This window comes from Elgaria multicarinata, chromosome 10 (assembly GCF_023053635.1).
Source record: "Elgaria multicarinata webbii isolate HBS135686 ecotype San Diego chromosome 10, rElgMul1.1.pri, whole genome shotgun sequence".
NCBI lineage: Eukaryota > Metazoa > Chordata > Lepidosauria > Squamata > Anguidae > Elgaria > Elgaria multicarinata.
In genome coordinates, this window is record NC_086180.1 from 49,071,273 (window position 1) to 49,084,114 (window position 12,842).

At 38.0% G+C, this 12,842-nt stretch overlaps 1 protein-coding gene across 3 annotated transcripts in view; it reads right to left on the reverse strand.

Annotated features, from left to right (window-relative positions):
- Positions 1–12,842, reverse strand: part of LRBA (LPS responsive beige-like anchor protein) — a 424,729-nt gene that overhangs the window by 12,181 nt on the left and 399,706 nt on the right. For all 3 annotated transcript variants that reach the window (XM_063136108.1, XM_063136109.1, XM_063136107.1), the window contains exon 53: positions 8,842–9,009. In XM_063136108.1, the coding sequence (XP_062992178.1) occupies positions 8,842–9,009 (168 nt within the window). The remainder of the gene's footprint in view (positions 1–8,841; positions 9,010–12,842) is intronic.

Consider the following 12,842-nt stretch of genomic DNA (forward strand, 5'->3'; position numbering starts at 1 on the left):
ACATAAATCCAGGAAGTATGGCAGGCAGCTCCAGAGGAGCAGGAGGAAATCACAGTAAAAGCAAAAGAGTAGGAATCCTGCATCTCCTTATGTTTACCAGGTACTACTTAGGTGAGTGTGATCACTCGCTACACTTTAAGGGATAAGCTGCATACACAGACCTTTCCTATATAGGAGACAACTTAATGGGAGGGGGGTTAAAACAAAATTTTAAGTACACAGACATAAACGTGCATGATTTGAACAGAAAGCCTTCCTTAAACCTGGTACAACTGTTGGAGTTTTACTGATACATATCCAAAATTATTTAGTTCAGTTTTATTTTGTGTCCTATTGCTTCCATGCATAGTCAGTTTTGACAACACTCATGCTCTGGTGGGAGGCGGGTGCTTGTGTGTTGAACCTATGACTTAAGTAGTTTTTAGCAGCTATGCAGAGACACTACAGATGGGGGAGGAATTCGTTTGGTTCACATTTCTAATCTGAAACGATCTAATTTGTACTTCCTAAACCAATACGTGAATTGAAACCCGGTTCTCCTTTGGTATTCACACTTCTCCAAATTTTGTGATAGAGCCCTCCATTAATAATGATGCGTACAAATATGTGTATGTTATGAGAAAGTATGCCCAAAAATGCATATCGAGGAAAATTGTTTGCAAAATGCATATATGAGGCACAACTGCATACAAGTTGTGAGTTAAAAAAACACAAACTGATGCAGAAATGGAAAGAAACACATTTTAGACTGGAAATACTGAGATAAACCAAAATTGAGAGATTCAACCATCCCAAATGATAACATAGTTAATAATTTTGAAAGCAATTTACAACAGGGCCAGATAGGCAACACACTCACACTGTTTCAATATCATTCTAATTCACATGGAGAATGACAGTCTGCACATATTGCAAATTAAGGCTACTGCTCACATCACCTATTTCTTATATATTTGACAAAATAAGTCAAATAAGGTGCACTGTAAATATAGAGTTGCAAAGTAAGTTTGGGCATTCAATGTGGGCTCAAGGCCAGTAAAGAGTTTGGCATTGCAGTAGTGCTGCCGTTTTCATTTAGCACACTGCACCCAAGACAATTCTGCGTCTGCATGCCCTACCGCTTCCAGATCAATGGGGCTCACTTGGCCAAGGACCCCCAAACTCCTACAGTCAACTTTAATTGCATTATTGGCATGAGCTCCATTTAGGCCGTTCAAAGAGCATTGCATTCTGAAAGTATTTAGGGCTCACATTACAAAGAAATGACCAGGAGCACATGTTCATAAAGGGAGAAGCAATAATGGGCTCATCCAGAAAAATGCACAGTCTTCTGACATTCTAAGCCTGGATAATATGAGAGAGAATGATCCAACTCACACATGAGGGCTTGTTGGATGGGTTTAGAAGGCACATGTTAAATGATGATGTAACATCAAATATTCAAAATGTGGAATATTTAAAGGAAAAAAGCAATCAAATATGGATTTTTAAAAAATAATATTAGACACAATTCCCAAACTCATATACTATATGTAACATATGTTATATATTTTCCTTTTATATTTTTATCTTTAAAAGTATGTAATCAATGTAATGCAAAAGACATTACTGAAATGAACTCTGGATAATTTTATCATCATTAAAACATTAGCTAACTACATTGATTTGCTAATGGGATGTTTAAATGGTTATGCGATTTCTCTCACTGAAGGTTCTGCCTCCCTCCCTCCCCACCAATGTAGCCTTATGGAACATGAGTCCTTTGAAAAGTCAGATGGACTCCTTTGATAAAAATGTTAAGCATTTAGGGGTCTTCATGCTCCCGATCTTTTCAAATAATGGGATCAGCTCAGAAGCTGATTGCAGAGCAGAAGAGATTTCTTATTACTTCAGAAGATTGTCATGGTTTTCAGAAAAGCAAAAGGAAAATTTCACTTTGCTGCTGGTTTAAGGGGCACCATTTCAAACTTTTTAAAACTGTTTCTGGGGGACTGGCTTCTTCTTTGAAATCCCGGGAAAGTGACTTCAAAGAAAGCCAAAGCTTTGTCCCTTAAGCAGGTTTACGATCACTGATCCAAGCTTTAAGGAAGGCCTGTAAAGAATGTTGAGTACATCTTTATGGGAATCCTTAAAGAAAGATGAACAAGTCAAATGAAATTAAAGATAGCCCAAATCCTGTACTAATATCTAAAATGCAACCGTCACAGATCTACCTTGTGCAATGCTATATTTGGTACTGTTCCAAGCTCATTATTAAGCTACTTAAAACTTGAACTTGATATTTAACATTCACATTACAACAAAGAATGTAACTACTGAATCATACAAAACAGAGAAAGTATTTTACCTCAAGAGTTACCTAACATAAAATAATGAATCAGTTCTGTAGAGTACTTTTTCCTCTTCCTAACCGTTTGCATAAGTTATAATTCTTACAAGATAAAAGCATATTTTAAAGTACAGAATTCAAATTCCAAAAGGTAAAAGAACACTGCGTGATTCATATAAGGTTGTGGTAATTAGAAGAAGAAGAAGAAGAAGAAGAAGAAGAAGAAGAAGAAGAAGAAGAAGAAGAAGAAGAAGAAGAGGGGTAAATTAGTTGGAAACAGCTCCTATAAAAATAGGCATTCCAAAATTTCTTCCAGTTTTAAATATTCAGGAAAATCTATTCCTTGCTTCATTATGAAAAACTGTGCTATTGCTGCTTCGTTTTTTAAAAAACTTGAGACTCATATTGAAAAAGAGAATCTGGAGATCTGAAACTGAGCAGCAACTCAAGTAAAAACTGGTATGCATATTTTATCAAATTCAGTCCATCCAGCAAACAACTATGAGCATTACCTTCCAGCTTATATTTGATCTACAAACCAAACAGTTCTTCTTTTAAAAGCTATTGTGTCCTAAAGCAAGTATAACTAGACTTTCTTTATTCCTTAAAGCTAAGTTATGTAAGAGACTGAGCTGAACAATAAAGAATCAGCTTGTTGTTTTGCAGGTGGAGACTCCATATAGTTCTTCAGCACTGCAAAAACAATTACACAATTTTCTCAACATAAAATTATAATTACATTAAACAACCCTACTATATTTTTATTTATTTATTTAATTTTTATTTGCTGCTATAAACAGTATTGTATAACGGTAGGTTAAACAAAAGGGGGTTTAAATCTTTTGATTAACTTAAATCACCAAAACCGGGAAAAAACCTTGTAATGCCAAAAAAAAAAGTGTCCAAGAGGCAGAGGAGAATATTTAGATATGAGGATAATCCTGCTCTACACTGGCACAATAACCACATGTGGAGGAATTCCTGCCATTCTTCTGCATGGCGCACAACAGGGATATATGCAGAAAGCATACCAAAACAGTTACAGGGCATGAGTGGTCTGTGTCTCATATTCCTGTATTGAATCCTCTACTTTATTTATTTCTTATGATGGAGATTTGGGCCATTTTGCCCAGAGCTAGCTAAGCAGGCCCTGATCTAGGACCAGTGGTTGTCCTAATACAGCACTGGATTTAACAATAGTACCAGCAATAAAGAAAAATGTTACAAAATTATGAATATATAGTATCAGAGGCAGTAAGCCATGGGCAGGAGGGTGCTGTTGCACCCATGTCCTGCTTGTGTGTTCCTGGCCGGCAGCTGGTTTGCCACTGACTGAACAGAGTGCTGGACTTGATGGACCCTTGATCAGTTCAAGCATGGTTTGTCTTATGTTCTTATGAGTTAAGATTGCAGAACAAAAAAAATATACAAAGTGATCCACCGACAGCCCTAGCAATTTTCAAGTGGTCCACAAAAAGCAAACATCTTGAGAACTGCTGCTCCATTGGGATCAGTCTGCACATGCTACATTCGTGCAACCAAGAACTGTGTCCTAAATGTTTAGAAAGAATTGAGTATTTTTAATTTGGTTAGGAACTGAAAACATGTGTACTAAGAAGACTAACTTCTAAATCTATAAAAATGTAAAATTATATAGTTGGTTCAAGAACACTAAGACTGGAATTGTTATTATACTTTACAATATGCATAAATAAAATATACTTATAAAAATAACAGATATAGTACTCTGCAAAGTGGTTAGCTGAATACTTTTTTAAAAAAACAACAACACAAAACCCTGCTTAAAAGGTATGTGTGAATGAATTCACAAAGAAAAACTAGGGCATAAGACCATAAAAGGTGCATCAGTACTTTAATACCTAACGATATTAAAGTATTGAAGCAATGTTTATGGGTTTTCACAATGGTTCTTGCTTTTAAACTGCTGCCTTTAAAGTTGTACATTGGAACTAAAAGGATTTGTGAAAACAAATGGCAAATACATACTAGCTAATACAAAGTAATAATTAAAGTATAATGCATTTAATTTTTCTGGAGGCCTTTAATGTTTCTGAGGCTAAAAATAATCTAAAGTAGTACCTAAACCTGTATATTTAAGACTCACAATATGGATTAAAGTTACTTTCAGTCAAATTAACATGGCCAGCATTAACATTTACATTAGCTGGAATACTCATTATATTCCATTTCACATTATAGAGAGCAATCTTCTGGCATTCTGTTATTACTTTAGGACTTGACATGCTAATTTAAGAGAAATTAATCAAGGAAAGTACTATGAAGTTTAGTTTATTTGCTCACTGAAAGCAGAGCGCTGACCAAATAATTTACAGAAAATGAAAGCGCATCTATGGAGATGAAGGATACATCCTTAATTCTATCTTGTTATTCCATACCAATAATTACATGGGAAACTCTAGCTTGAGTGGAGTATCTAATAATGTATATAAATGTTATATAGTAAACCTATTACTCCAGCGCTACGCATATGGTATACATTATACTTTTATTCATCTACCATATGAATATTATTCCTTTTACAACATCTACCTTTGCCTAAAAGCAGTAAACAGAGCCTTGTTTTTCCTATAACATGAAGGCCTGCATTACATCATGGAGCACTAAACCATCCTGGTCCTTCTGGAGAATTTCATGTGTATCATTTCAGTGACACCTAAGTTTGAACACAGCAGCACTGAAAAGTTGATCTCCATCTAATTTAAAACACAACTAGTATGCTGGTTCGCTATTGAACAAACTCCCATTATAGGTAGTTGTGACTGCATTTGGGGGTGCTTTCCCACCTGCCTGTTCACTCCAAGTGATTCAACAGGGGCAGATGCAAATTCCAGGTGCACTTTTTACTAAGGGTTATACACAAGTATGAAACATAACTACAAATGTGAGAATGCATTAATTATACAAAGAGATGGAAGCTGGGTAGGTGCTTTTCACAGTGAATATGAAATGGGCTCTCCATTCAAGTTCAGAATCTACCTTAGTACACAATACAAAAACAAGGGTCACTGCTACCCCCAAATTAAAGAAATTCAAAGTCAAGGAACCCTGCTCTTCGTGCTAATGATTTAGTCTAATTATTCAATGCTGTATAATTTGTCATGTATGCTTCCCTTCTCCCACTCTCTCTTTCTCCATTCACTCATTTTTCAAACTAGTATAAATTAGCACAAATTTATTGGACATCATATAAAATATTACACACAGAAATTAAGGCCAGCCCACATGTTATAACTACTATACTGGAATTGGTTGAATAACTTATATGTGGCAGTTCTTCCACATTACAGCATTGTGTACATTGGCTTGCTACATGTATCGTCTTCTATGTATTTCCATGCCACTGCCTTCCATTGCCAGGAATGTCTGGAAGATGTATGGAAAACCCATGTGTTAATCTACATTATTTTCACCATGTTATGAAATGAAGGCATATTAGATACAACCAGTTCAACATAATACATGTTCTTGGCCTCTTTTTAGCCAAATACTATTTTTTTATTTAAAACATTTATAGGCTAGCTTTCAGGGCAGAAGCCCTCCCAAGCAGCATATAACAACAACAACAAAGCATGTAATAAAATCCATAATAAAAAACCACAGATGTGATAATAAAACTATCAAAAGTTCCACAAAACAACGAATACCAGCATAAAACAGACAGAACTTACAACCCAATTGTAGCTTTAACCTAGTCCAATAAAAACACAATCGGGGAAGGTTAGAGTAAACAAGTAAGTCTTTAGGGATTTCTTAAAAGCCTGCAATGATGGGGCCTGGCAAACTCCTGATGGCAACTTATTCCAGAGGTATGGGGACACTGCAGAAAAGGCCCCCTCTCGTGTACTCACTGACCTAACTGCCCTATATAGGTGGGCAAGTGAGAATAGTTTCTCTTTCTGAACTTAAAGTGCACACAGGTTGTTATGGGTGAAAAGGTCAAAACCAACACTTTAACTTGGGCTTGGAAACACACTGAAAACTGGAGCTGCTGACACCTATTTCCCATGGTAAAGTACAAGGAGGAGAGAACTTTGGACAGTGGCAAAGTTCAGTGTTAAAAGTACTGGTGTTCAGCTGGAGGATTAACATTTAGACATTGTCGGCGTATTGTTCTTTGTTTCGGGGCCTAACTAGACATTACAACTAGACCTGCTGCAGCTATAATAAAAGGAACACGAGATGTGCCGTCTGAGAGGCACATAAATGCACCCCCCTAACATGTGCACCTCTTACATGACCACTAAACTGAATAACCAAGAGGCAACATGGTTGTGTTTCATTATAAGTTGTTGCATGATGTTAACTGATCATTTGAGGTAAATCTGTCTCTTAAACGGATTCTAATTTTTCCATCTGGCTCTTGCTGAAGCCAAGCGATTCATCAAGGTGGATACACTTTCCAGGTGAACATTTTGACAAAGTATTATGCTCAAAGTGTGAAACATTATTGGGATATCTGACTGCTCTGAGATACAATGCCAGCCATGGGACTTTGATTTTTCAACTTCATGAGCAAAATTGTCACCACTAAGTTTCCTATGGCAAGGACTATATTACAGAATTTCAAGTCACCACCAGTAGATGTCACTCTAGGATGCTTGATTATTGACAGCAAAAAAACATTTTTGAAAACAGGACTGCAGACCTTAAACAAAGGATACTTGCTAAAGGCTTCCATGAAACAGTGCTAAAATTAGACATAATTTTCATGTAATTAATTTTTTAAAAATAAATAAATCAGAATGCTTTGATGTGGGAGAAGACCAGTTTGCTCATACTGAGGAAATATCATTGGTTAACTTACAGAACAGAAGAAACACATATCTAAGATAGTATCACACTGATTGTTTAAAGTTAATACAATCAACCTACTTTTCAGAGCAATTTGGCTACCCTATGAAAGCTAGAAGATAAATCTTTCCCTATAAATTTAGTCTATTTTGCTTTTAGAGAACTTGCCAATCCTTAAGATCATTCATTTCATTATGAATGACCCCAAATCCAGATTTAGTTCAATAAATTTAATTTTTATTTACCCATCAGAGCTCAAAACATCTCTTAAAGAGCAAACAACTGTAAGCCTATAAAACAATGCTGAAATAATTTGTTAAATGTAATTTTCAATCATACCTCATCAAACAAGGGTACAAATATGTAATATTTTGTCCTGAGCTTGTGGCACTTCATATATTCAACACAAAGAGGTTAATAGTGTTTCAACTTTGCCCTGTTGTGTGATTTTTGTTTATTAAGCTTCAGAATTTAACTAAAAGAAATCGAATTAAGCCCCAAAAAGAAACTAATATCAAAACAATGAAGCACTGCATATCCAAGGTATTAAAAGTTATCAATGAGTCCTAAATACACCAAAATTGTATACTTACTGCTACTTATATACTTTATTTATTTTAGAATTTATTATCAACATTCCATTTAAAGGGTCCAGTTAAAATAAGGTGTATTTTCATCCACACCTCAAAAAGGTTTTGCACAGAAGAAAGAAATACATGAGTGATATATCTGGGATTTATGTTGGTCTCTATGCTTGTTTCTCTGGTAGCCATTTCCATAGCGCTGGTTACTGGGAGGACAACATAGTGACAAATATCATCTAAGCAGCTCCATTTTAACTAGGAAAGACCTTACTTGAGTATGTTTGTTTCAGCAGCAATTGGTATCCCCCTCTGAGAATCATCTTCACAGAGGCACTCATTCGGCCACATACATTCACTAACATAAACCCACTCTTGCATACTACCACACAACCACCATTACCCATACACATAATGAAGCACACACGTACACAGATTTCCTTCCCTCTGTCTCTTTGTCCATCCCTTGGGAGATAAACATTAGGTTTACATGTAAGGGAGCAAAAGAGACCTCTCACCTTCTTCTCCATGCCATATTGGAGAGGTGACCAGGAATTAGACAAGGCACAACATGTGTAGAAGAATAGAAGAACATAATGTGCTCTTTGGGGGGGGGGGAAATGGCCCAAGGGATTTTGTTTGACTAGCATTTGCTCTTAGGTATGGAAATATTTTACAATTATCCCTACATTAAGAATAAAACGTATATACAATTTGAATATTTGCCCAGCCCAAAAGGCTGTTCAAATATAGCAATTAAAATCTTGTTGGTCCAAGTAATTTAGACTAATTTATCTTTTTGGCCTGTTCTGTGACAGAAGGACATCTTTGTGGTTGACAGATGTGAAGGACATAAGTATCCATAGAAGCAGAGTCATTTCCAGAGATAAATACTTCACTTAGAGCACCCTGCAGCAAGGGCACTCAGGAAGTACTGAATACAGTGCCTAGAATCTAGGAAGACTGCCACCCACACTGCAAGTTCACAGATATCATGCCACAGTCCAACAATTATTTAGGCCTATCGGTGCCTGAATACCACAGGCAGTGGGTCTGTCACTTACAGAAAAAGCCAGTAACAACAAAGAACTCCCTTACCATTTGGGTTATCACCAATGCAATTGTTTTTTCCATTCCAGTACCACAGCAGCATTGTTGCATCGCGAGACCCTGAGAGAATGTAACAATTTCCTCCAATGTAGGATTCAGAGCGTGCAAGGCAGGTGACAACATCCCAGTGTCCGAACACGACTTGTATCAGTTTCCCTGGAATATACAAAACAGCCCATAGCAAATATATGATCAAAAAGTAAATATAGATCTAGAACAGTCCACACTGCATAATGTGTATAAACACGAACAGCTGCCTCATACTGAGTCACTGATTGGTCGTCAGAGCGCAGGGAGCCGTTGCCTACTGCAAATGCCCACAGCTGCCCAAGGTCTTAGGTGGAGATCTTTCCCAATCCTGCTAGCTGAAAACAGCTAACTCAAAATGCTGGGGGTGAAACGCGGAATTTTCTGAAGGAAAAGCACTTTAGTTTGTAGTCCCTCTCTCCTCTACATGCACTCTTGATATTTTTTAGACATATTTTCTTTTAGAGGTTAAAACTAGTAGAAACAAAATCTTCTATTAATTGAAATTTATCCTGCTGGCCAACCTTAGTATAAAAGACTTACTGAAACTCAAATTGTTTATTTATTTATTTTCTAAGATTTCTAAGTAGCCTTTCAAAATATAAAAATGTTCCAAAGTGGCATACAAATACGCTAACAATAATTTTAGAACACCCATCAATATCAACATTTAAAATAATAAAACAAAGAGAGCAATGTACCATGTCAGATTAGCCATCCCATTGAAGAACAACAGTGTTCCAATGGAGGCATTCTTCTCCAAAATTATTATTTTAATTCTTGTAGATTACTACTTGTAGATTAATTATAAATATGCAGAGATTCGTCTTTTTTTTAAACTTGCATTGGTATGAACTTGATACATAAGATATAAGTAAAAAGCTGTTACTACAGAGTATCAAATATATTAAAAGTGCCTTGGCCTGTAAGAGGAACCGTGCTGCACACAGAAACACATTCTACAGGTTCTTAGACAACAGAGATCAGACAAACTGCAGTGCTTCTTCCGAAAGACACTTTCAGGTGGGTACAGTTGGAGCTTTCACTGTCATTCACAAACTGCATCCCTTTCCATTGCATAACTTTCAGACTTGGGGAATTCTTTTTAAAATGCTTTCAGTGTTACACCAGTGAGTGCAATTCAAGAACTGTAGTAGAAAGCTGAGCTGTACCTATCCACACGTCTCCCTAGATCTGGATCATGAAATACATTGCAGATCATTTGCTCAGCTTCAGTGAGTTCAAAGTACACATACTTTTTGTAAACCCTAGGCCACACACACAGAAAAAACTTATGCTGCAATAAATTTAAGGTGCCACAAGGCTCTGTAATTTTTATTTCTTAATTAACACACACTGTTACTACACTATTAGTTTATTTAGTGAAGATGTGTGAACCCATGCGGTTACCATCTCAGTTAGGCTCTGCTTTTAGGTTCAGTCCAACAAAACAAATATTATCCAAAACTTGGTTGGCAACTTCACAAGTGCTAATTTTGCATCTGTGAGTGAAAGGGACAAGACACAGATATAAATTGGTATAAACTTGAGCCACATTTATTTATAAAACTTTGCAAAGGGGAAGCAGTGCAGGTTACTAATCCATACAAGCAACTAGCCTGTCAGTGCATTGGGCGAGCTATCCTACCCCTGCAGAGTTGCGTCTAAGAGATCACCACCCACAGGACTACACCATGCAGGTGTTGGGAGGCCTTCTCATGTCACCACTTCCTGGAGCAGCAAAAACTCTTGAGTGGGTGAGGTAAATGAGCCTCAAAGGCAATCCATACCTCCCTAGTGGGTCTCAAAACCCTGAGCGGGAAACCTCAAGCATTTTCTATCATCATAAAGGGGCCTCTGAATGCTCACCAACCTGAAGGCAACTAAATATGCTCATACCTACCTGCCACAGCCAAGCAACAAGCCCAGGGCTGGCCCTACCATTCAGCCGAGTGAAGCAGTTGCCTCAGGCAGCAGATGCTGGGAGGCAGCAGCAGGGTGTTAGAGGACAGCCCTGTGTGCCATGCAACTTGCTGTGTACTTCCCATGTAAGCCAGCTGCCCAGCTGGCTTTTGTACAAGGGAGAGGGTGCCATCTTGTCCTTTGTCTCAGGAAACGTGTCCTGGTTCGGCCCTGGACAAGCCTCTGCTTAGTCACTCAGCCCTAAGCTTCACCCATCAGCCAACATACATAGGATGCATCCGCACACCTACAGGCCCTTCCACCTTATACCGAGTCAAATCATTGGCCTAACTAACTCAGTAGATTCTACACTGACTGCCAGTTGCTGTCCAGAATTTCAGACAGGGATCTTTTCAAGCCCGGTGTGGAGATGCCAGAGACTGGACTGGACCTTCTGCATGTCCACTACCTCTGAGCTATGGCACTTCCCCAACAGGTGTGGGGCTATAGGAATCATTCAGTCTTGTTCAGCCATCAGAACTGCCTCCTCCACCTCTGTTTTTTCAATTACCTTTTTTTTGTAATCTCATAAGAGTGCTTCAACTTTTTTGCTTTAATACTAGTCCAGCTCTTTACACCATAATATCAATTACCACCCTACGCACTAGGATATCCTTTTTTTTTTGACAGAACAAATTTTCTAGTTAATGTTTTATTTGACAGCTATACTACAAAAAATAAAAAAAATCAGACACAAGCCTTAGCACTACTGAATCTAAAGAGCTGTCTGCAAATAATATCCACCACTGCAAGACGGTTTTATTGTGGCTCTGCTGTACTAGCTATACTCAGAAAGCATGATTTATGTTCAAGGTATTTCCTGTTACAACCCACTCACCCCCCCAACCCTCAAGGAAATCTAATAAGTAAAAGGTTCTTTTTGCGTAAGTGCTAAAATAGAATTGAATTCAACACTTGTGATGGCTTGCCATTACCTATTACAGATCACATCATCTTCTCTTGTTCAGTACATCTCCACACACATACACACACCCCTTGCAACAACTCAGGAAAAAATATTAATATGCAAATATTCTTTGCATATTAAAAACAAATTGAGGAGATAGTGTGTGAGAGAAAAACAAAACCGAGTTGACCTTCTATTATATTCTTTAACTGCTTATGAATCAGTTATATTACCCTTAACTAGAGCACTTCTATTGACTGTTTAAATGCATACCTCTGATAAGGTAAAGCCATACTTTGTCTTAACTGGAATGTCACAGGACGTTGTTATTTTTCCAGCAGAGTGAAATAGATACATTGGATAGCATCCAGACTTTCCCCTCTTTTGTTCATGTAGGGAACCAGAATCCATGGGAGGTTTCTTGCTGGAGGAAGGAGGCAGGCCAGCAATTTTCTCAGATCCTTCCTTACCCCCTCCCACACTGTTCTGGAGGGACCCTCCAACCTCTGGAACGGCTTTGGAGGGGGCTGGAAAGGGAAGGGGGAATAGAGGGGAAAGCACCTCTTCACCCTCCCATCCTCTAAAAGCAATGGAACTCCGCTGAATGGAAGTCTCGCTCCAACCCATAGGGTCAGCTCAGCAATCAGAGAGAGTGAAGAGGCTGCATCAGGCTGCAAATTTTGGGTGTCATGAATAGGTATGAAATTGTTAGCTGTTTAATTTGTTGTTATTATTATATTTTTACTGCCAGGGATGGGGAAAGATGCTTGTTGGATTTTCTGCCTCATGGGCAGAAGGAGACTTGACTTCAGAGGATGTGGGAGGGGAGATTCGCGGCTCCTCCTCAGGCAGCAAAATGTCTTGAGCGCGCTTTGAGAATATTGCAACAGAATTATCATTGGTGCGACAGGACTTTCTGCCCCTTTCTCTCACTGTTCCTGGGGGCCCGTGAGGACTGCAGTGGGAGGGGAGAATTAGTGAGAACTGGGCAGGTAATTCTTTGCAAGCAATGTTCCACTCATGCTACTCTCAGTCCAAATTTGGTAGCACAATACATTTGTACTTAGTGTGATAAAGTTTGCTGAACGTTCAA